Source organism: Microsporum canis, genomic scaffold (assembly GCF_000151145.1).
Source record: "Microsporum canis CBS 113480 supercont1.1 genomic scaffold, whole genome shotgun sequence".
In the NCBI taxonomy this organism is placed as follows: Eukaryota; Fungi; Ascomycota; class Eurotiomycetes; order Onygenales; family Arthrodermataceae; genus Microsporum; species Microsporum canis.
The window spans coordinates 2,082,294-2,107,096 of record NW_003299169.1 but is presented as its reverse complement, the minus strand read 5'-3'; the positions used below and the strand labels follow the sequence as shown (position 1 = coordinate 2,107,096).

General features: G+C 42.9%; 3 protein-coding genes across 3 annotated transcripts; 1 reads left to right on the top strand and 2 right to left on the bottom strand.

Annotated features, from left to right (window-relative positions):
* Nucleotides 1-381: 381 nt before the first annotated feature.
* On the top strand, nt 382-858 carry MCYG_00771 (uncharacterized protein; the record flags this gene model as incomplete). Its single annotated transcript, XM_002850621.1, has 1 exon — nt 382-858. The coding sequence occupies one exon, from the start codon at nt 382-384 to the stop codon at nt 856-858; it is 477 nt and encodes a 158-aa protein (XP_002850667.1).
* Nucleotides 859-1,231: 373 nt separating this feature from the next.
* Nucleotides 1,232-1,561, bottom strand: MCYG_00770 (uncharacterized protein; the record flags this gene model as incomplete). The annotated part of the gene is made up of 1 exon (XM_002850620.1): nt 1,232-1,561. The coding sequence occupies one exon, from the start codon at nt 1,559-1,561 to the stop codon at nt 1,232-1,234; it is 330 nt and encodes a 109-aa protein (XP_002850666.1).
* A 584-nt stretch (nt 1,562-2,145) lies between these two features.
* Nucleotides 2,146-2,664, bottom strand: MCYG_00769 (uncharacterized protein; the record flags this gene model as incomplete). Its single annotated transcript, XM_002850619.1, has 1 exon — nt 2,146-2,664. One exon carries the CDS (start codon nt 2,662-2,664, stop codon nt 2,146-2,148), a length of 519 nt encoding a protein of 172 aa, XP_002850665.1.
* Between the last annotated feature and the right edge of the window lie 22,139 nt (nt 2,665-24,803).

Below are 24,803 nucleotides of genomic sequence, written 5' to 3'. Positions count from 1 at the left end.
CGTTAGATTCCACCATATTATGTGCGAGGGGCTCAGACCGGGAATATGCCTTGGATTTTTTTCCCCTCAGGAGAGGGGAGTGGTAGTTGGCTGTTGGAGGCACTATTTGCCTTCCTGAAAATTTTGGTGCTTGATACCAATCGCCGGTTTATGGTTTATGGTGCAACAACCCTTGTAGTCTAGATTTAGAGACAATCATGTCTAGATACGTTCGAATGGGATATAAGGCCACGTTACTCTGGCCGTTCTCCTTCACCTCCCATCCATAACCTCCCAACCAAGCCTTTCTGAACCCATGATCTAAGTCCCCATCCTTTCAGGCACACTTGCGGAGAATACAAATACAGCCAGAGTACCCAAACCCTAACCACCTTCAAAGCAATGAGCTGGTCAAAGCGCCGTGTCCGGTTAACGTGCTCTGCCCGGCTACCAAAACGCTGTGTCCGGCAAAAAAATGTGCGGCTCCATGCCCGTGAAGATAGAACATCTTCACCATCCCGACAGGCCTTAAACAGCGACAGGAACCCCAGCGAGCCTGCTCAAGATAGTCCACCATTCCCAAAACCAGATGATACAGAAAACACGTGTGTTGGACTTCGTCAAATATTCAATGGTATACCTGCAAGAAATCCATCAACCCCAAAAGATATACGCAGGGAATTCCTCATGAATGAAATGGGTCCGAACCTAGAGGAGACGTGTCAAGCTTTGCGTGAGGAGAGGTGGCATAACAACGAGTGTATTTGTCGGAAACCAGGGTGCGAGGAAAAGAGGAAGAGATACCCCAAATGCCAAAAGAATCCGGATAGCTGCACCCGGGATCAGCAGTGGTTCGAGGAAGATTTCCTGGTGTGGTAGATGACTCTCTGCCGCTAGTGACGCGAGCTCTGTGCCTTTAAATGGCATCCCAGCAGTGAGTAGGAGGCAGACCGCCAGCTTCTTGAGGAATGTCAAGCACATAGCGAGGTACCTCGTGGCCGCTAGGGTAGACCGGCCTTCGCAGTCGAAGATTGATCCCGATCTATCCGACACGATTGAAAGGGCCGGTGATACATGGATAGATTTGTCAGCTGTTTCGAGATGTAATATAGATCATAGAGACTTCATCCGATTTTGACTTATGTAGCGTATGATGGAACGTGGATATTTGAGCTAAAAATTGAGAGCTGATAACTTTGATATAGAAAATGTGAAATGTAGTAGCACGAAGAAGGAACTACGTCAATTATAACTAGTCCCTCTGCTCGGAGCTGAAGACTGGGTGGGCGACTGTAGTCATGAGGTGTATTCGCAAACTTGACATGGCGTTCTGTTCTGTTTGATATCTTGTCTGTTGTTCCTTGTGCTCATCTTCCAGGTATCTCAGCATTTCAAGTTGGTCTGTACTGAGCAGTAGGATAGTGGTCACATCCGGATTTATATCTTGTATCCGACTTTCTTGGGTGGTTTGGTGTACTCTGGGCGTTTTCAATTCGATAGTTGGCGTATCGGAATATTCAAATCGGTCGTTCTTTCGATTCAATGGGCGATAGCCGGGCTCATAACTGTCAGAATCTGCCATTCGGACGAAAAGGCGAGCCCGCGCTAAGTGGCGGCAGAGAGACTGGTTATATTTGACAAACTATCAAGCATGGAGAACGGCTGGCACTGGGACGAACATCTGGAGCTGTAGTAAGAGAACGCTGCAAGGACCGAGTGCCTAGCCTTGAGCAATATAGAGTGGATAACCGGAACTGAAGGTAATGGAAGAATTCATGGAAGCACGGATACAGTGATGAATATAAAGATGTGGGATGAAAGAAATACGGAGGAAACAGAGCATATCACGTGATAGATGAAAGGTCACGTGGATGTTCTGTACAAACCCGTGATGTAACAAGGTCTCAAGGATGAGTAAGGAATCAATGCTTAAGCGCCCAGATCACAGTAAAGGAGGGAATACAGGCTCAAAATAATAATGGACGTAAGACCTTGAGTCTACACAAGATCTACAAATACATGAGTGGGCTGAATTCGGACATCAGAGTGCCTTCGGGATATTAACATGAAGGTTGCTTTGTCATCAAACGTCAAAAGTACATGACGTCCATATTACGTAACATAAAGTAAATATACTACATAGTATGTAGTAGAGAAAAGGGCAAATCAGAGAAGCGATCTCCAAAAGAAGAGTCTATCCAACCATCTTCGTTTCTCCTGCGTGCTCTCAAAGTCCATGAAACAGCCGTCTGGGGGCTCTGCGTCGCTTGTGCTCTTTTGCCACTCTTCTGGTGCTGGGGGAAATATGCTCCAGGCTTGGCGGGTCGTAGAGGGCAGACCCGCGCCCGATAGGCTCGTTTGGTGATACGTCTTCTGAGCAATATCCACTCCCACGGGCCGGTATAGATCGCTGTGGTTTGTTTTATCGATTGTTTGCGAGATCGTGAAACGCTGCTCGACCTGGAACTGGGAGCGGGACAGGGTCTGTGGACCGTTGGCATTTTTGAAATCAGCGGTAAGAGGAAGACAATTAAGTGGTGACGGACGGCCGCCTGTAGACATGGGTGCCAGAAAGTTGTATGATTCCGAGTGAGGTAACTTTTCAAGTGAGGCGCATTGGCCCATAGGGGACGAAGGCTGCTCTGGCTGCCAAGAAAAGCAGAGCCAGGAGAAAAAGTTGGGCATCTTGTTAACTAGACAGCTAGTGAGCCAAAATTGAAAGCCAGGCATAAACGGAAGGCTGAGAGGGCACCGTCAAGGGAACGCAGAAAGACATCCATGTCTAGGGGGTGATGAGCTTTCTTATAGACAATTGTCACTAAATACAGAATATACTAGCCTGGACCTTCAATTAAGCTCGGTTTTGGTGGCTCCATCACGGCCCGTCCCATAAAAGTAAATCTTTAAGTTGATATATCATCTAAACAGAGTTAGAAGTGAAGGAGATGCGCTTAGTAAAGAAGTGTTCGAATTCGAACACTTCTTTACTCACCAGCCCCTTTCTCTATTTACTGTCAAATGTTGTACTTAGTCAGCAACGTAGTTAGATCACGTGCACTGCCTCTGTTATATCCGGCAGAGACTTACCCCTGTACCTAAGCTCTTCAAGCTCACCAATATACGTATATTTATACCTATATATACGTTTAAACTTATTTAGCCAATTATTATTCGCTGCTCTTACTTATATTTGATAGTTATAAGCCTAGCTATTATAAATTAAATTAAAATAACGTCTAATTTAAATATTCCGATATACTAACTATTAATAAGAAGTAGTATTAATAATATTAAACGTCATTCGTCTAATATCGATTAATAATAGCGAATTAATATACTAAGACTACTACGGCGAGGATTACCGTACTTAAAAACGAATAGGACTAGTACCTTTAATACGGGGGTATTAAAGCCCTAGCCTATTAATTAAATATCTAGAACCTAGTAAACCTAGATCTCGAAGTAGAATTAGAGTATACTACTCTACCTAAAAAGGTTAAATATAAGGATATAAATCCTTAAGTAACTAGTATTCTAGACCTTAATAAGGACTAGCTCGAAATACTAAAGATCCTAAAAGAGAACTATAAGGAATAGTAATTGAAGTATTAAATAGAAAGAAATACCCTATTAATATTCCGAATCTATTTAATAATAATAATTACCTATCTAGTATTTAATTAACTCCGAGTAGAGGATTCGTTATATAAGATAATAAAAGGATTAAAGAAACGCCTCTACCTAATAGATAAGGATAGGATATATAAGGTAGAATAAAAATATAAAATATTAAAAGCTAGATTAAGAGCTAGAGATATCTTTATCTAGCTTAATAACTAGATAGAGGTATTCTAGAAAGCTTAAAAGCTCGAGATACTATATCTAGAATAAGTAAAGGATAACCTTATTTTAGCGAACGAAAAGATTAACTATACCTATATAGTTACCTAGTACCGTTAAGCTAACTTAGTTAACTTTATAGACCTTATTTAAGACTTCTAACGTTACTATAGAAAGAATATTGCAGTAATAAAGATTAAATTCCAAATAGTATTCTTAATACCTATAATATCCTAATTAATATCCCAAACGACCTTAAAACCTACCTTCTAGGGACGAACTTAATTCTAGTCTAGAAGACTAGCTCTAATGTAAGGGGTTGGACCCCTATTCCCTTCTCGGGTCACCGCGCGCTCCGTAATCGACGAGGCAGCAAGGCCTGTCTGGAGATGCCATCACCAGACTCCCCCTTTTTACTCTCGCGCACGTGACCCTCAACACGGTTACATGACCTCAACGCCTGAAGCTATAGCTCTATCCCCCTTTACCGACTTCCTTCCTTTTCCCCTTTCTTCTTCTTCCTTATGTGTTTTGTCTTCGACTTACGGATACCCTTAGTTAGTTAAATAGAACTCTCTTCGGCCGTTAATATTACAAAACACATCCTTATATTGGTCTTATTGGTTATATTGGTTACATTGGACACATTGGTCATATTGGATACATTGGTTATATTGGACACATTGGTTACATTGGACACATTGGTTACATTGGACACATTGGGTACATCGAGTACACAGAAGATATTAGAAACATTAGTATAGGAACATTGGAATGGAAGATTGGAACGCAATAGATACAGCGGAAGGCCAACGTCAGGGCTAGGAGAATAATAGAAATAGATAGTAGAATAGTAACCAGCCACCGAGTTGGTTAGGAGCTTTTCTAGAGTAGCAGAGTACCCTTATGGAGAGGCAGACGGAGCAGATCAGAACCTTAATAGCGCAGCTAGCCACGCTAAGAGAGAGGGTACAGGAGCAGGGGACACCTTTAGTAGCACATCTCACCCCCCAAGCCTCACCGGCCCCCTCGATACAGATACCACCACACCCTGATCGGCCAAAACCCGCCTTACCAAACGCGGAGAAGTTTAGTGGAGAAAGACTATTGGACTATCTATCATAGAGGATGGAAGTTAACGCTAAACTTATAGTAGATAGGGAGTCAATTGGGGGCTCTAGCTAGCGAGTATGGTATATTTTCTCCCGACTAAAAGGAGTAGCAGCGAGGAGAGTCCTTCCCTGGGTAGAGCGCAACCAGTACGACCCAAGCCAGTTTACACCAGCACATTTCTGTGCTTACCTGGACCACCTTTTCGTCGACCCAGCTCGGCAGGAGAAGGCTAGGCGGCGGGTGTACACTATACGCCAAGGGAAGCAAGCACTAGCTAAGTTTCTTGCAGAATTTAATCAAGTTATTATGGAAGTAGGAGGCCACACTTGGGACGATATAGCAAAGATAGGAGCACTGCAGATAGCCCTAGACCCTAAGCTCCTAGAGTATATAATTGGAGTAGATACCCCCGAGTCCTACGAGGACTACTACTCCCTCCTTAGGCGAACGGATGATAGGTCTAGAGAGGTACAGCGAGTGGCCCAGGCCCAGCGCATCGGGCTCCAAGGTTACAGAGCATGGAGCTCTCAGAACTAGCAGCCCCGCGCTCTCGCCCCAGCGGTCCCTCGAGGGGACCCTATAGATATTAACAGCACCGCCCAGAAGCCAGCTCGCCGTGCTAAGTGGGCGTCGCCTAAAGAGAGGGAAAAGCGTAGGCAGGGCCGTAGGTGCCTACGCTGCGGAGGCGCAGGCCACTTCGTCGCAGCTTGCCCTTACCTGCCGCCACGCCCAACAACACAGGTCACAGATGTGACCCCGGCGGCGTCGGGACCACCGCCAGACCTAGAAGAGGAGGAGGACGCCAACTACTCGGGCCAGGGAAAAGACTAGCTCCTATGTTAAAGCGCACACAGGAGCCCCGAGAAGATATACTACAAGAATAGTAAAGGTTCTAGAAAGGAAAGATAGAAAGTCTACACATCGTTGTAGATACTATAGTGAATTAAACCGCTATAGCTAGAACTATAATAGATACTAGCTGTAGAGCCTATGGAGTAATAATATCAGCCTTTGCTAGGAAGTAGCGTATTAAGTATATTCCAATCACACCACGTGCACTCTCCGGTGTGAATGGACCGACGGGCGAGACGATAACAGAAGTAGGGTACATGACCCTAGATATCGCGGGCAACCGACAGGAGCGTGTGTTCATATATATCCTGCCGCGGGCAGCAGGGTACGACATTATATTGGGAAGGGGTTGGATGGCGGATCAGGACGCCTTATTGGAAAAACAGACGAGGACATTAGTTTTTAATCGGACAGGGGTTAGAGTAGAGGTAGGGGATATGTAGAGGAAAATGGATATAAAGGAAATTTCAGCCACAGCCTTTAGCTGCTTATATAGGAGAGCAAGGAGGGAGAAGGCGCAAAAGGGAGACCTCGATAAGCAGGAGGCAGGGTGCCGTCCACGAACAACGTCAGAATCTATCTGGCGAAGACCTCACCAGACGGCTCCCAGCGAGTCTGTAGGACAAGGTGCACAAGCACCAACAAGGCCGGTCTGGCGATGCCATCACCAGACGGCTCCCAGCGAGTCTGTAGGACAAGGTGCACAAGCACCAACAAGGCCGGTCTGGCGATGCCATCACCAGACGGCCCCTATCGAGCCCACTGCACAGAGTACGCTGTGCGCACAGGTGACAACAGAGCCTATCTGTGGAAGTCTTTACCAGACAGCTCCTATCGAAATATTCGCAGCGAGCATAGCGGACATCAAGAAGGCTCTAAAGGTAAAGCCACGGACGGATCCCAGAACGAAGCTACCGCCGCAGTATTACGAGTACCTGGACGTGTTCGACCAGAAGGTAGCAGAAACGCTGTCCCTATATAGACCAGGTATCGATCACGAGATCGAGCTAGTCGAACAGGACGAACGGGGAAATAAGCCAAAGATCCTCTAGGGCCCCCTCTACAATATATCTAGAGGCGAGCTATTGGTGCTTCGGAAAACCCTTACGGAACTACTAGAGAAAGGGTTTATCCGCGTGAGCAACTCACCTGCGGCCGCCCCTATACTATTTGCCAAGAAGCTAGGAGGAGGACTAAGGTTCTGCGTTAACTATAGGGGCCTAAACAAGATCACCCGGAAGGATAGATACCCCCTTCCTCTAATAAATAAGATACTATAGCGGATTTCGAAGGCGAAATGGTTCACTAAGCTCGATATGATTGCTACCTTTTACTAGCTTCGGATAGCGGAAGGATCGGAATAGATAATGGCGTTTAGGACACGGTATAGCCTATACGAATGGCTCGTAACCCCATTTAGTCTAGCTAATACATCGAGCATATTCCAACGATATATCAACTAGGTACTATGGGACTTCCTGGACGAATTCGTATTAGCCTATATTAACGATATCTTGATTTTCATAGAAGGGCCCCTCGAGGAACATAGAGCGTAGGTAAAGAGAGTGCTCTAGAAACTAAGAGAGGCAGGACTACCTATCGATATTAATAAGAGCGAATTCGAAGTTACTTCTACTAAGTATCTTGGGTTTATTATCGATATTAAAGAAGGAATTAAGATAGACCCCGCGAAGGTTAACGCTATTCTGGACTAGTAAGCACTGCAATCGGTAAAAGGGGTACGAGGGTTCCTAGGGTTCGCAAACTTTTATTAGAGATTTATTGTTAACGGCCGAAGAGAGTTCTATTCAACTAACTAAGGGTATCCGTAAGTCGAAGACAAAACACATGGGGAAGAAGAAGAAAGGGGAAAAGGAAGGAAGTCGGTGATGGGGGATGGAGCTATAGCTTCAGGCGTTGAGGTCATGTGACCGTGTTGAGGGTCACGTGCGCGAGAGTAAAAAGGGGGAGTCTGGTGATGGCATCTCCAGACAGGCCTTGCTGCCTCGTCGATTACGGAGCGCGCGGTGACCCGAGAAGGGAATAGGGGTCCAACCCCTTACATTACGCCCCCCTTCTGGTTCTCGCTTCGAAAGCGTCGAGGGCGGCGGTCTCCTGTAGCGCCGAGGCTGGTTCCCAGGTTGGCTTGTCCCAGCCCGTCCACTTCACTAGTAGCTGCCGTTGTCCCTTTCTAGTCCGTTCCTTTACTATCTGGTCGACCTCGAATTCTTCGGGCTCCCCGTCCTCGCCAACTATCCCAGGTGGTCGCCAGGCCTGTACTCGCTGCGAAGGTAGTGGGTCTGAGGCTGCAGGACGGAGTAGATTTATATGGAACACATTATGTATCGTCCCGGGGGTATCTAGGCGATAAGCGTGGCTTCCGATCCTCTTTAAGACTCTAAACTTTCCGCATTTCGCGTCAAGCTTCTTAGAGGGTCGGTCCGTCTTGATATTCCGCAAATCTAGCCATACATAATCCCCTACTTCGTACTGCGTGCCTGGGTCCCTAAACCTATTCACAAAATCCTGTTGCTCCTGTTGGGCGGCCGCCATTGAAGCCTGTGCCCATTCGCCAGTTGACTTCAGCTTGTGTAAGATGGCGTCCGCTCGTTGGATAGGGCTCCTTGAGTCAGAAGCTCCTGCCGTCAGGTCTTCCGGAAAATCCACCACGTCTAGATGGTACCCATGCTCTAGGAAGAAGGGGGACACGCCCGTAGCCGCCGCATCTCGGTTATTAATCGCGAGCTCTGCTGAGGGGAGCCAGTCGTGCCAGTCGTCCTGTAGGTAGTTCACGTACTTCCGTAGGTAGGCCTCTACTGTCTGGTTCATCCTCTCAGTGGAACCGTCCGTCTCCGGGTGCCACGCGGTCGATAGGCGCCTCCTTATCCCTAGGACTTGACAGATCCGAGTCCAAAGCGCTCCGGTAAACTGCGTTCCGCGATCCGTGACTATAGCCCGTGGTAGTCCGTGCCGCCTATATATCGTCCTAATAAAGATCTTAGCGACGGTATCGGCGTCTATCTTCTCGCAAGGTTCCAGTATAACCCCTTTGCTTAGCCTATCCGTTATTACCAATAGGGTAGTGCAGCGCTGGCTCTTCGGGAGGTCAGTAATGAAGTCCATAGAGAGTTCACTCCACAATCTATCCGGTACGGGTAAGGGCTTGAGTAATCCTTGTCTTCGGTCCTTCCAGGAGTTTGAGGCTCTGCAGGTCGCGCAGTTCCGTAGGAACTGTCTAATATCTCTCGCGTAGCCTGGCCAGTAGAATTGTCTACCTACTAGGGCGGTTGTAACCTCTCTTCCTGGGTGGCCACTGAGCACAGAGTCGTGGGTATCTTGTACTATTCTTGTCCGTAGTGGTTCGCTATCGGGTACCCACCTCCTCCCTCTCCAGAGCAGTTCGCCGTTTGGTGCTAGAGAGCACTCCGTTATCGATGCCTTTACCCCGAGGTGGACGGGGAACCTCGCTCTCTTCTCCCGTACCGCTTGTTCCAGTGCCAGTATAACGGGGTCATTTCTCCGTGCGTTCTCCCAAATACTCCGCAGTTCGTCGGTCTCAAGGCCAGTCTGGTGATGGCCTCCAGTTCCAGAGGGCGTGATGCCATCACCAGGGTGCCTTAATGGCCTACCGTTGGGCGCTATAGGTAGTACACATACTTCGGGCTTCGCGGAGAGCTTGATGCCAATACCAGGGAGGTCCTCTTTACTACTATTACTTGTGTCGATCCATTCATCCTTTAGTAGTTTTACCTCTCTATAGGCCAACCGTTCGTCTGATATGTCTTTGGGCATATCCTGCTCCCTCCGCGAGAGCGCGTCTGCCATCGAGTTTAGGATCCCTGGCCGATAGATCATCTTGAAGTTAAACCGGCTCAGGAATTCTGCCCATCTCATCTGTCGCTCTGTTAGCCGTCGGACCGTTGCAAAGTACTCCAGGTTCTTATGGTCTGTTAGGATTCTAAAAGAGCCAACTGCTAGGAGTTCCGCTTCCCATTCTTCTAAGCACCGGATAACTGCGAGTAGTTCCTTGTCATAGATCTCGTAGTTACACTCGGCCGGGGAGTTCCTTTTTGAGTAGAAGGCGCAGGGGCGAAGAAGGCCCTCGTTGTCGTACTGCATTAAGGTGCCTCCCACCACATATCCGGAAGAGTCAGTTTCTAGTATAGTCTCCTGTTCCGGGTCAAATTGCAAAAGGGTAGGCTCGGCCACAAATTTCTTCTTGAGTTCATTAAAGGCCGCATCAGCCTCTGACGTCCACTTAAACTCGGCATCCTTCTTAGTAAGTTCCGTTAAGGGGGCCGCTATCCTTGAGAAGTCCTTTATAAATCTCCGATAAAAGTTTGCGAACCCTAGGAACCCTCGCACCCCTTTTACCGATTGCGGTGCTTGCCAGTCCAGAATAGCGTTAACCTTCGCGGGGTCCATCTTGATTCCTTCTTTAGTATCGATAATAAACCCGAGATACTTAGTAGAAGTAACTTCGAATTCGCTCTTATTAATATCGATAGGTAGTCCTGCCTCTCTTAGTTTCTGGAGCACTCTCTTTACCTGCGCTCTGTGTTCCTCGAGGGGCCCTTCTGTGAAAATCAAGATATCGTCAATATAGGCTGATACGAATTCGTCCAGGAAGTCCCGTAGTACCCAGTTGATATATCGTTGGAATGTGCTCGGTGCATTAGCTAGACCAAATGGGGTTACGAGCCATTCGTATAGGCCGTACCGTGTCCTAAACGCCGTCATCCATTCCGATCCTTCCGCTATCCGAAGCTGGTGAAAGGCAGCAATCACATCGAGCTTAGTGAACCATTTCGCCTTCGAAATCCGCTGTAGTGTCTCATTTATTAGAGGAAGGGGGTATCTATCCTTCCGGGTGATCTTGTTTAGGCCCCTATAGTCAACGCAGAACCTCAGTCCTCCTCCTGGCTTCTTGGCAAACAGTACAGGGGCGGCCGCAGGTGAGTTGCTCACGCGGATAAACCCTTTCTCTAGTAGTTCCGTAAGGGTTTTCCGAAGCACCAATAGCTCGCCTCTGGACATGTTGTAGAGGGGGCCCCAGGGGATCTTTGGCTTGTTTCCCCGTTCGTCCTGTTCGACTAGCTCGATCTCGTGATCGATGCCTGGTCTATGTGGGGACAGCGTTTCTGCTACCTTCTGGTCGAACACGTCCAGGTACTCGTAATACTGCGGCGGTAGCTTCGTTCTGGGATCCGTCCGTGGCTTTACCTTTAGAGCCTTCTCGATGTCCGCCATGCTCGCTGCGAATATTTCGACAGGAGCTGTCTGGTGAAGACTTCCACAGACAGGCTCTGTTGTCACCTGTGCGCACAGCGTACTCTGTGCAGTGGGCTCGATAGGGGCCGTCTGGTGATGGCATCGCCAGACCGGCCTTGTTGGTGCTTGTGCACCTTGTCCTACAGACTCGCTGGGAGCCGTCTGGTGATGGCATCGCCAGACCGGCCTTGTTGGTGCTTGTGCACCTTGTCCTACAGACTCGCTGGGAGCCGTCTGGTGAGGTCTTCGCCAGATAGATTCTGACGTTGTTCGTGGACGGCACCCTGCCTCCTGCTCATCGAGGTCTCCCTTTTGCGCCTTCTCCCTCCTTGCTCTCCTGTATAAGCAGCTAAAGGCTGCGGCTGAAATTTCCTTTATATCCATTTTCCTCTGCATGTCCCCTACCTCTACTCTAACCCCTGTCCGATTAAAAACCAATGTCCTCGTCTGTTTTTCCAATGAGGCGTCCTGATCCGCCATCCAACCCCTTCCCAATATAATGTCGTACCCTGCTGCCCGCGGCAGGATATACATGAACACACGCTCCTGTCGGTTGCCCGCGATATCTAGGGTCATGTACCCTACTTCTGTTATCGTCTCGCCCGTCGGTCCATTCACACCGGAGAGTGCACGTGGTGTGATTGGAATACGCTTAATACGCTGCTTCCTGGCAAAGGCTGATGTTATTACTCCATAGGCTCTACAGCCAGTATCTATCATAGTTCTAGCTACAGCGGTTTGATTCACTATAGCATCTACAACGATGTGTGGACTTTCCATCTTTCCTTTCTGGAACCTTTGCCATTCTTGCAGTATATCTTCTCGGGGCTCCTGTGTGCGCTTTAACACAGGAGCTAGTCTTTTCCCTGGCCCGAGTAGTTGGCGTCCTCCTCCTCTTCTAGGTCTGGCGGTGGTCCCGACGCCGCCGGGGTCACATCTGTGACCTGTGTTGTTGGGCGTGGCGGCAGGTAAGGGCAAGCTGCGACGAAGTGGCCTGCGCCTCCGCAGCGTAGGCACCTACGGCCCTGCCTACGCTTTTCCCTCTCTTCAGGCGACGCCCACTTAGCACGGCGAGCTGGCTTCTGGGCGGTGCTGTCAATATCCATAGGGTCCCCTCGAGGGACCGCTGGGGCGAGAGCGCGGGGCTGCTGGTTCTGAGAGCTCCATGCTCTGTAACCTTGGAGCCCGATGCGCTGGGCCTGGGCCACTCGCTGTGCCTCTCTAGACCTATCATCCGTTCGCCTAAGGAGGGAGCAGTAGTCCTCGTAGGACTCGGGGGTATCTACTCCAATCATATACTCTAGGAGCTTAGGGTCTAGGGCCATCTGCAGTGCTCCTATCTTTGCTGTGTCGTCCCAAGTGTGGCCTCCTGCTTCCATAATAACTTGATCAAATTCTGCAAGAAACTCAGCCAGTGCTCGCTTCCCTTGGCGTATAGTGTACACCCGCCGCCTGGCCTTCTCCTGCCGAGCTGGGTCGACGAAAAGGTGGTCCAGGTAAGCACAGAAATGTGCTGGTGTAAACTGGCTTGGGTCGTACTGGTTGCGCTCTACCCAGGGAAGGACTCTCCTCGCTGCTACTCCTTCTAGTCGGGAGAAAATATACCATACTCGCTGGCTAGGGCCCCCAATTGACTCCCCATCCACTGTAAGTTTAGCGTTGACTTCCATCCTCCATGATGGATAGTCCAATAGTCTTTCTCCACTGAACTTCTCCGCGTTTGGTAAGGCGGGTTTTGGCCGATCAGGGTGTGGTGGTGTCTGTATCGAGGGGGCCGGTGAGGCTTGGGGGGTGAGATGTGCTACTAGGGGTGTCCCCTGCTCCTGTACCCTCTCTCTCAGCGTGGCTAGCTGCGCTGTTAAGGTTCTGATCTGCTCCGTCTGCCTCTCCATAAGGGTACTCTGCTGCTCTAGAAAAGCTCCTAACCAACTCGGTGGCTGGTTACTATTCTGCTGTCCATTTCCATTGTTCTCCTGGCCCTGACGTTGGCCTTCCGCTGTATCCATTGCGTTCCAATCTTCCATTCCAATGTTCCTATACCAATGTTTCCAATATCTTCTGTGTACTCGATGTACCCAATGTGTCCAATGTAACCAATGTGTCCAATGTAACCAATGTGTCCAATGTAACCAATGTGTCCAATATAACCAATGTATCCAATATGACCAATGTGTCCAATGTAACCAATATAACCAATATAATGATGTGTTTTGTAATGTTAACGGCCGAAGAGAGTTCTATTCAACTAACTAAGGGTATCCGTAAGTCGAAGACAAAACACATGGGGAAGAAGAAGAAAGGGGAAAAGGAAGGAAGTCGGTGATGGGGGATGGAGCTATAGCTTCAGGCGTTGAGGTCATGTGACCGTGTTGAGGGTCACGTGCGCGAGAGTAAAAAGGGGGAGTCTGGTGATGGCATCTCCAGACAGGCCTTGCTGCCTCGTCGATTACGGAGCGCGCGGTGACCCGAGAAGGGAATAGGGGTCCAACCCCTTACAAGTATTAAGCTCTCCGCGAAGCCCGAAGTATATATACTACCTATAGCGCCTAACGGTAGGCTATTAAGGCACCCTAGTGATAGTATCACGCCCTCTAGAACTAGAGACTATTATTAGACTGGCCTTAAGACCGACGAACTACGGAGTATTTGGGAGAACGTACGGAGAAATAACCTCGTTATACTAGTACTAGAACAAGCGGTACGGGAGAAGAGAGCGAGGTTCCCCGTCCACCTCGGGGTAAAGGTATCGATAATAGAGTACTCTCTAGTACTAAATGGCGAACTGCTCTAGAGAGGGAGGAGGTAGGTACCCGATAGCGAACCACTACGAACAAGAATAGTACAAGATACCCACGACTCTGTGCTTAGTGGCTACCTAGGAAGAGAGGTTATAACCGCCCTAGTAGGTAGATAATTCTACTAGCCAGGCTACGTAAGAGATATTAGATAGTTCCTACAGAACTACGCGACCTATAGAGCCTTAAACTCCTAGAAGGACCGAAGATAAGGATTACTTAAGCCCCTACCTATACCGGATAGATTGTAGAGTAAACTCTCTATAGACTTTATTACTAACCTTCTAAAGAGCTAGTACTATACTACCCTATTAGTAATAATAGATAGGTTAAGTAAAGGGGTTATACTAGAACCTTGCGAGAAGATAGACGCCGATATTATTGCTAAGATCTTTATTAGAACGATATATAGGCAGCACGGATTACTATAGGCTATAGTTACGGATTGCGGAATATAGTTTACTAGAGCGCTTTAGACTCGAATCTATTAAGTCCTAAGGATAAAAAGGCGTCTATCGACCGCGTAGTACCCGGAGACGGACGGTTCTACTAAGAGGATAAACTAGATAGTAGAGGCCTACCTACGGAAGTATATAAACTACCTATAGGACGACTAGTATAACTAGCTCCCCTTAGTAGAGCTCGCGATTAATAACTAAGATACAGTAGCTACGGGCGTATCCCCCTTCTTCCTAGAGTATAGGTACTATCTAGATATAGTGGATTTTCCGGAAGACCTAACGGCAGGAGCTTCTGACTTAAGGAGCCCTATTTAACAAGCGGACGCTATCTTATATAAGCTGAAGTCAACTGGCGAATAGGTATAGGCTTTAATGGCGGCCGCCTAATAGAAGTAATAGGATTTTGTAAATAGGTTTAGGGACCTAGGCATGTAGTACGAAGTAGGGGATTATATATAGTTAGATTTATAGAATATTAAGACGGATCGACCCTCTAAGAAGCTTAACGCGAAATACGGAAAGTTTAGAGTCTTAGAGAGGATTAGAAGCTACGCTTATCGCCTAGATACCTCTAGGACAATATATAATATATTCTATATAAATCTACTCCGTCCTATAGCCTTAGACCTACTACCTTCGTAGCGAGTATAGGCCTAGCGACTATCTAGAATAGTTAGTAAGGACGGGGAGCCCGAAGAATTCGAGGTCGACTAGATAGTAAAGGAATAGACTAGAAAGAGATAACGGCAGCTACTAGTGAAGTAGACGGGCTAAGATAAGCTAACCTAGGAACTAGCCTCGGCGCTATAGGAGACCGCCGCCCTTAACGCTTTCGAAGTAAGAACTAGAAGGGGGGCGTAATATAAGGGGTTAGACCTCTATTCCCTTCTCGGGTTATCGCACACTCCGTAATCGACGAGGTAGTAAGGCCTGTCTGGAGATACTATCATTAGACTCCCCCTTTTTACTCTCGCGTACGTGACTTTTAACACGGTCATATGACCTCAACGCCTGAAGCTATAGCTCCATCCCCCTTCACCGACTTCCTTCCTTTTCCCCTTTCTTCTTCTTCCCCATGTGTTTTGTCTTCGACTTACGGATACCCTTAGTTAGTTAAATAGAACTCTCTTCGGCCGTTAACATCTAACCTATATTTATAGAGAAATATACTAGTATAACGAGTACTATTACCTAGAAGAATATACTAGACTAAAGGACTAGATACCGAACCCTAATGTTAACGGCCGAAGAGAGTTCTATTTAACTAACTAAGGGTATCCGTAAGTCGAAGACAAAACATATAGGGAAGAAGAAGAAAGGGGAAAAGGAAGGAAGTCGGTGATAGGGGATAGAGCTATAGCTCTAGGCGTTGAGGTTATGTGACCGTATTAAGGGTCACGTACGCGAGAGTAAAAGGGGGAGTCTAGTAATAGTATCTCTAGATAGGCCTTACTACCTCGTTAATTATAGAGCGCGCGGTGACCTAAGAAGGGAATAGAGGTCTAACCCCTTATATTACACCCCCCTTCTAGTTCTCGCTTCGAAAGCGTCGAGGGCGGCAGTCTCCTATAGCGCCGAGGCTAGTTCCTAGGTTAACTTATCCTAGCCTATCTACTTTACTAGTAGCTACTATTATCCCTTTCTAGTCCGTTCTTTTACTATCTAGTCGACCTCGAATTCTTTAGACTCCCTATCCTCGCTAACTATTCTAGATAGTCGCTAGGCCTATACTTACTACGAAGGTAGTAGGTCTAAGGCTATAGAACGGAGTAGATTTATATAGAATATATTATATATCGTCCCGGGGGTATCTAGGCGGTAAGCGTGGCTTCTAATTCTCTCTAAGACTCTAAACTTTCTATATTTCGCGTTAAGCTTCTTAGAGGGTCGGTCCGTCTTAATATTCTATAAATCTAGCTATATATAATCCCCTACTTTATACTACGTGCCTGGGTCCCTAAACCTATTTATAAAATCCTATTACTCCTATTAGGCGGCCGCTATTAAAGCCTATATCTATTTGCTAGTTAACTTTAGCTTATATAAGATAGTATCCGCTCGTTAGATAGGGCTCCTTAAGTTAGAAGCTCCTACTATTAGGTCTTCTAGAAAATCTACTACGTCTAGATAGTACCTATACTCTAGGAAGAAGGGGGATACGCCCGTAGCCGCTATATCTTAGTTATTAATCGCGAGCTCTACTAAGGGGAGCTAGTTATACTAGTCGTTCTATAGGTAGTTTATATACTTCTATAGGTAGGCCTCTACTATCTAGTTTATCCTCTTAGTAGAACCGTTCGTCTCTAGGTACTACGTAGTCAATAGGCGCCTCCTTATCTCTAGGACTTAATAAATTCGAGTCTAAAGCGCTCTAGTAAACTATATTCTATAATCTATAACTATAGCCCGTGGTAGTCCGTGCTACCTATATATTATTCTAATAAAGATCTTAATAATAGTATCGGCGTCTATCTTCTCGCAAGGTTCTAGTATAACCCCTTTACTTAGCCTATCTATTATTACTAATAGAGTAGTATAGCGCTAGCTCTTTGGGAGGTTAGTAATAAAGTCTATAGAGAGTTTACTCTATAATCTATTTAGTACGGGTAGAGGCTTAAATAATTCTTATCTTTAGTTCTTCTAGGAGTTTAAGGCTCTATAGGTCGCGTAGTTCTATAGGAACTATCTAATATCTCTCGCGTAGCCTAGCTAGTAGAATTATCTACCTACTAGGGCGGTTATAACCTCTCTTCCTAGGTAGCTACTAAGTATAGAGTTATAGGTATCTTATATTATTCTTATCTATAGTAGTTCGCTATTAGGTATCTACCTCCTCCCTCTCTAGAGTAGTTCGCCGTTTAGTACTAGAGAGTACTCCGTTATTAATACCTTTACCCCGAGGTAGACGAGGAACCTTACTCTCTTCTCCTATACCGCTTATTCTAGTATTAGTATAATAGGGTTATTTCTCTATATATTCTTTTAAATACTCCGTAGTTCGTCGGTCTTAAAGCTAGTCTAGTAATAGCCTCTAGTTCTAAAGGGCGTAATACTATTACTAGAGTACCTTAATAGTCTACTATTAGGTACTATAGGTAGTATATATACTTCGGGCTTCGCGAAGAGCTTAATACTAATACTAGGGAGGTCTTTTTTACTACTATTACTTATATCGATCTATTTATCCTTTAGTAGTTTTACCTCTCTATAGACTAACTATTTATCTAATATATCTTTAGGTATATTCTACTCCCTCCGCGAGAGTATATCTACTATTAAGTTTAGAATCTCTAGTCGATAGATTATCTTAAAGTTAAACTAGCTTAGAAATTCTACCTATCTTATTTATCGCTCTATTAGCCGTTAGACTATTATAAAGTACTCTAAGTTCTTATAATCTATTAGAATTCTAAAAGAGCTAACTACTAGGAGTTCTACTTCCTATTCTTCTAAGTACTAAATAATTATAAGTAGTTCCTTATTATAGATCTCGTAGTTATACTCGGCCGGGGAGTTCCTTTTTAAGTAGAAGACGTAGGGGTAAAGAAGGCCCTCGTTATTATACTATATTAAGGTACCTTCTACTATATATCCGGAAGAGTTAGTTTCTAGTATAGTCTTCTATTCTAGGTTAAATTATAAAAGGGTAGGCTCGGCTATAAATTTCTTCTTAAGTTTATTAAAGGCTATATTAGTCTCTAACGTCTACTTAAACTCGGTATCTTTCTTAGTAAGTTCTATTAAGGGGGTTGCTATCCTTAAGAAGTCCTTTATAAATCTCTAATAAAAGTTTATAAATTCTAGAAACCCTCGTACCCTTTTTACTAATTATAGTACTTACTAGTTTAGAATAGTATTAACCTTCGCGGGGTCTATCTTAATTCCTTCTTTAGTATTAATAATAAACCTAAGATACTTAGTAGAAGTAACTTTAAATTCGCTCTTATTAATATTAATAGATAGTCCTACCTCTCTTAGTTTCTAGAGTACTCTCTTTACCTACGCTCTATATTCCTCGAGGGGCCCTTCTATAAAAATTAAGATATTATTAATATAGGCTAATACGAATTCGTCTAAGAAGTCCTATAGTACCTAATTAATATATTATTAGAATATACTTAGTATATTAGCTAGACTAAATAGAGTTACGAGCTATTCGTATAGGCTATACTATATTCTAAACGCTATTATCTATTTTAATCCTTCCGCTATTCGAAGCTAATAAAAGGTAGTAATTATATCGAGTTTAGTAAACTATTTCGCCTTCGAAATCCGCTATAGTATCTTATTTATTAGAGGAAGGGGGTATCTATCCTTCCGGGTGATCTTATTTAGGCCCCTATAGTTAATATAGAACCTTAGTCCTTCTCCTAGCTTCTTAGTAAATAGTATAGAGGCGGCCGTAGGTGAGTTACTTACGCGGATAAACCCTTTCTCTAGTAGTTCCGTAAGGGTTTTCCGAAGTACTAATAGCTCGCCTCTAGATATATTATAGAGGGGGCCCTAGGGGATCTTTAGTTTATTTCCTTATTTATTCTATTCGACTAGCTTAATCTTATAATCGATACCTAATCTATATAGAGATAGCGTTTTTACTACCTTCTAGTCGAATATATCTAGGTATTTATAATACTACGGCGGTAGCTTTATTCTAGAATCCGTCTATAGCTTTACCTTTAGAGCCTTCTCGATATCTACTATACTCGCTGCGAATATTTCGATAGGAGCTATCTAGTAAAGACTTCTATAGATAGGCTTTATTATTACTTATACGTATAGCGTACTCTATATAGTAGGCTCGATAGGGGCCGTCTAGTAATAGTATCGCTAGACCGGCCTTATTAGTACTTATATACCTTATCCTATAGACTCGCTAGGAGCCGTCTAGTGATAATATCGCTAGACCGGCCTTGTTGGTGCTTATATACCTTGTTCTATAGACTCGCTAGGAGCCGTCTAGTAAGGTCTTTACTAGATAGATTCTAACGTTATTCGTAGATAGTACTCTACCTCCTACTTATCGAGGTCTCCCTTTTACGCCTTCTCCCTCCTTACTCTCCTATATAAGTAGCTAAAGGCTACGGCTAAAATTTCCTTTATATCTATTTTCCTCTATATATCTCCTACCTCTACTCTAACCCCTATTCGATTAAAAACTAATATCCTCGTCTATTTTTCTAATAAGGCGTCCTAATCTACTATCTAACCCCTTTCTAATATAATATCGTACTCTACTACCTACGGTAGGATATATATAAATATACACTCCTATTAGTTACTTATAATATTTAGGGTTATATACTCTACTTCTATTATCGTCTCGCCCGTTGGTCTATTTATACTAAAGAGTATACGTAGTATAATTAGAATACGCTTAATACGCTATTTTCTAGTAAAGGCTAATATTATTACTCTATAGGCTCTATAGCTAGTATCTATTATAGTTCTAGCTATAGCGGTTTAATTTACTATAGTATCTATAACGATATATAGACTTTCTATCTTTCCTTTCTAGAACCTTTATTATTCTTATAGTATATCTTCTCGGGGCTCCTATATATGCTTTAATATAGGAGCTAGTCTTTTCCTTAGCCTAAGTAGTTGGCGTCCTCCTCCTCTTTTAGATCTAGCGGTAGTCTCGACGCCGCTAGAGTTATATCTATAATCTATATTATTAGGCGTGGCGGTAGATAAGGGTAAGCTACGACGAAGTAGCCTACGCCTCCGTAGCGTAGGTACCTACAGCTCTATCTATACTTTTCCCTCTCTTTAGGCGACGCCTACTTAGTATAGCGAGCTAGCTTCTAGGTAGTACTATTAATATCTATAGAGTCCCCTCGAGGGACTACTAGGGCGAGAGCGCGGGGCTACTAGTTCTAAGAGCTCTATACTCTATAACTTTGGAGCCTAATACGCTAGACCTAGGCTACTTACTATACCTCTCTAGACCTATTATCCGTTCGCCTAAGGAGGGAGTAGTAGTCCTTATAGGACTCGGGGGTATCTACTCTAATTATATACTCTAGGAGCTTAGGGTCTAGGGCTATCTATAGTACTTTTATCTTTACTATATCGTCTTAAGTATAGCCTCCTACTTCTATAATAACTTAATCAAATTCTATAAGAAACTTAGCTAGTACTCGCTTCCCTTAGCATATAGTATATACCCGCCGCCTAGCCTTCTTCTACCGAGCTAGGTCGACGAAAAGGTAGTTTAGATAAGTATAGAAATATACTAGTATAAACTAGCTTGAGTCGTACTAGTTACGCTCTATCTAGGGAAGGACTCTCCTTACTACTACTCCTTCTAGTCGAGAGAAAATATACTATACTCGCTAGCTAGGGCCCCTAATTAACTCTCTATCTACTATAAGTTTAGCGTTAACTTCTATCCTCTATAATAGATAGTCTAATAGTCTTTCCCTACTAAACTTCTCTATATTTAGTAAGGCGGGTTTTAGCCGATTAGGGTATAGTAGTATCTATATCGAGAGGGCCGGTGAGGCTTAGGGGGTAAGATATACTACTAGGGGTATCCCCTACTCCTATACCCTCTCTCTTAGCGTGGCTAGCTACGCTATTAAGGTTCTAATCTACTCCGTCTACCTCTCTATAAGGGTACTCTACTACTCTAAAAAAGCTCCTAACTAACTCGGTGGCTAGTTACTATTCTACTATCTATTTCTATTATTCTCCTAGCCCTAACGTTGGCCTTCTACTATATCTATTGCGTTCTAATCTTCTATTCTAATATTTCTATACTAATGTTTCTAATATCTTCTATGTACTCGATGTACCTAATATATCTAATATAACCAATGTGTCTAATATAATCAATATATCCAATATAACCAATATATCTAATATGACCAATATGTCCAATATAACCAATATAACTAATAAGACCAATATAATAATATATTTTATAATATTAACGGCCGAAGAGAGTTCTATTTAACTAATTAAGGGTATCCGTAAGTCGAAGACAAAATATATAGAGAAGAAGAAGAAAGGGGAAAAGGAAGGAAGTCGGTGATAGGGGATAGAGCTATAGCTCTAGGCGTTAAGGTTATATAACCGTGTTAAGGGTCACGTACGCGAGAGTAAAAGGGAGAGTCTAGTGATAGTATCTCCAGACAGGCCTTACTGCCTCGTTAATTACAGAGCGCGCGGTGACCCGAGAAGGGAATAGGGGTCCAACCCCTTACACCTAAGAAGAAGAAGAAGGTAGAAGAAGCCTTAAAGAATCTAAGGGTTAAAAAAGGGGTTAAGAGGTTAAGATAATGAAGTAAGGAGTTCAACAAAAAGAAGGAAAAGGAATAGGGCGCGGCCAACCTTATAGTAACTAACTAGAGATAGGACGACGAGGACTTCTATCCTATAGTACTACTTATAGTAGAATCCAACGTAGTATTAGTATATAGCCAAATATCGAGCTACTACCTAAGAAATAGTATAGTATACGATACTATAGCTACTAACTATATAGTTAACGATAGAAATAGGTTCCTTACTATAGAGTTATTTAATAATAAAGTCCTTACTAGTAATAATATAATAAAAGTAATAGGACGAAGTAACGCTCGAATCTAGATAATAAGCCCTAAAGGAATAAAATTTAAGGTTATCCTTAAATAGACTCTATATATTTCTAGATTCTATATAAATCTACTTATAGACGAACCTCTAGATAAGGCTAGATATACTTTTAATATCGAAACGGGTTAAATAAGGTATAAGAAGTCTAGAAAGGAGGTTATAGTAACGAATAGAATATATAGAATAAGGGTAGTTAAATTTAATAATTCTAAACGCTTAGCCCGAGCTCTAGAAATATTAGTATTCTTATTATTATCGCGAGCTTCGAAATCGAACGTTATAAATAAAATAATATAGTACTAGCGGTTAGAACACCTAAATAATAAAGTTCTAAAGTATATTAAAAAACTATTAGACGATATAGAGATCGTCTAGCTAAAAGCTCTAGAAAAGGGCGAACCCGTACCAATCTATTAATCCTATAGAGTATTAAAGTTAAAAAGGTAGATCTTACGCCGTATTCCCGAATTAAGAGTAATAGCTCTGTTCTAACGTCTATACGTTAACCTAATATATATTAAACCCGCTAGATATAACTAGGACCAATAGATAGCTTACTACTTCTACGAAGTAACTAAATAGTACAAAGTAGACTATATAATATTAAAAGGAATAATCTTACGCTCTATTAAGGGTAAGGTTACCTATATTAAGTACTAATTTAGGTACCGAGTTCTTATTATCTAAATTAACGTCGAACGTTCTCTAACTACTAAATTTAGAGACTAGGTAAGGGACGAAGGAATAATAATTAAATACTCGGTAGAGTATATACTCGAGTAAAATAGGCCTATAGAACGCTCTAGCGGGATATTAACCTTACTAACTAGGATACTACGAATAGAAGTAAAGTTCCTTAAGGAAATATAGCCAGAGGTTATCAAAACTACAGCCTATATTACGAATAGGCTGCTAACGTAGTCTTTAGATTAAAAATTACCTCTTTTAAGCCTAATTAAATACCTTAAGAAGAAGGGAACGGATAAGGCTTATATTCTAAAGTTAATATTACTAGCGTATCTATAAGTTATTAGATACAAGGCTTATATTTAAAATCCTAAAGTTACTAGGGGTAAAAAGGTTACTCTACGAGCTTATATTAGGTACCTTACTAGTTATAACTTAACGAATATCTTTAGAATCTAGATACCGCACCTAAGACGTATAATTCGATCTAGAGATATAGTCTTTAATAAGACTAAAATATTTAACTTAGACGAAAAGCCGCTAAGTCTTTAATTACGTAAGAGAACCGAAGAGATAGTAGAATAAATCGATATTATAATAAATAATAGTAATATAGCCTAAATACCTCTAGAAGAGCTAACTCCTATACTTAAGGTATTATAAGCCTAAGTACTACTAGTTCCTAAACCTATACCTTAAGCCCTAGTAGAAAAAGAGCCGTAAGTTAATATAAACCCATAGTTCTAGTTAGAACTAGTTTAAACGTAACTAGTATTACTAGAACTAACTCCTAAGCCGGAGGCTTAATATTAAATAGAAATAGATATTAGATCTAAATAGGAATAAACTCTAATTAAGCCTTAATAGCCTTAATAGCTAGAAGTTCTAATAATAGTACGTCCGTTATTATTAAGGCTAGAATCAATAGTAGACCTATTACTAGAATATATTATTGATTATCTAAAGTAGAGAAAGCCTTCTTGTAGAGTAGCTAGTCTTTATATAGCTTTAGAACCTCCGCTAATATATTTATATATAGTATTCTATATAGGAACCCTACGTCCTTATAAACTAATTAACTAAATAATATCTTACTAGTTTGCTCTACCTCCGCTACTAAAAAACTAGAATAAGATACTTAAATACCCGGGAAAGGACGAATTTATAAAGGTAGCCTAAGTTAAATAGGAAAAGATAAGGGGACGAGGCATATTCTTAAAGGTAATCTAACCTTAAGGTAAGTAAGTATTACCGTTATAATAGGTCTTCGTATATAAATTTAATAGAAACGGCTATTTTAAAAAATATAAAGTACGTCTCTATATAAGGGGAGATATATAGATTATAGGGAACTTAGATACCTACGTAGTAATACTAGCTTCTAGAATAATAAGAGTACTTATCTTAGTAGTTATAGTATTTAGTCTCGAATAGTAGTAGAGAGACGCGGTAAACGCCTTCCTAAATATCTACCTTAACGAAGAAATTTACTATAAGTTCTCTAATAAATTCTAAGAGAACGGATATATTATAAAGCTATATCTAGCCCTATATAGCCTATAAAGGTCTCTATTACTCTAATTAAATACCCTTACTAATATACTCTTAGAACTAGGGCTTAAACCTATTCCTAACGAACCCTACCTTCTAATAGACGGTAAAGTTCTTCTATTCTTCTTTGTAGGTAATATTATTATTATCTAGTAATATAGATATAGTAGATACGCTAAATAGGTTATAAGTAAACTAATAGTAAGATTTAAGATTAAGAGTATTAGGAACGTTAAGTAGTTCCTAAATATTAATATTTAACGAGACAAGAATATAGGAAAAATCTGGTTAAATTAACGAATATATATTAATAAGATTATAGAATGTTATAATCTATAATATATACTTAAGGCCCTAACCCCGTTAGTGAAAAAATAGAAATTAGAACCTTTTAACGGCTAGATAACGTAGAGCTAGATATAAGAGTTCTAATAGAAGATTAGATCTATTCTATATACCGTAATTACTACTAGACTAAATATTGCATTTATAACGAGTAGGCTCGCTTAATTCTTAAAAAATCCTTTACTATTATATACAGTATAGGTTAATAGACTAATCTATTACCTACGAGATACTAAAGACCTATTTATTAAATATACTACTAATTATCTCTATAAATTCTCTAAAAAACGTCAAGTATTTAAAGCCTTAA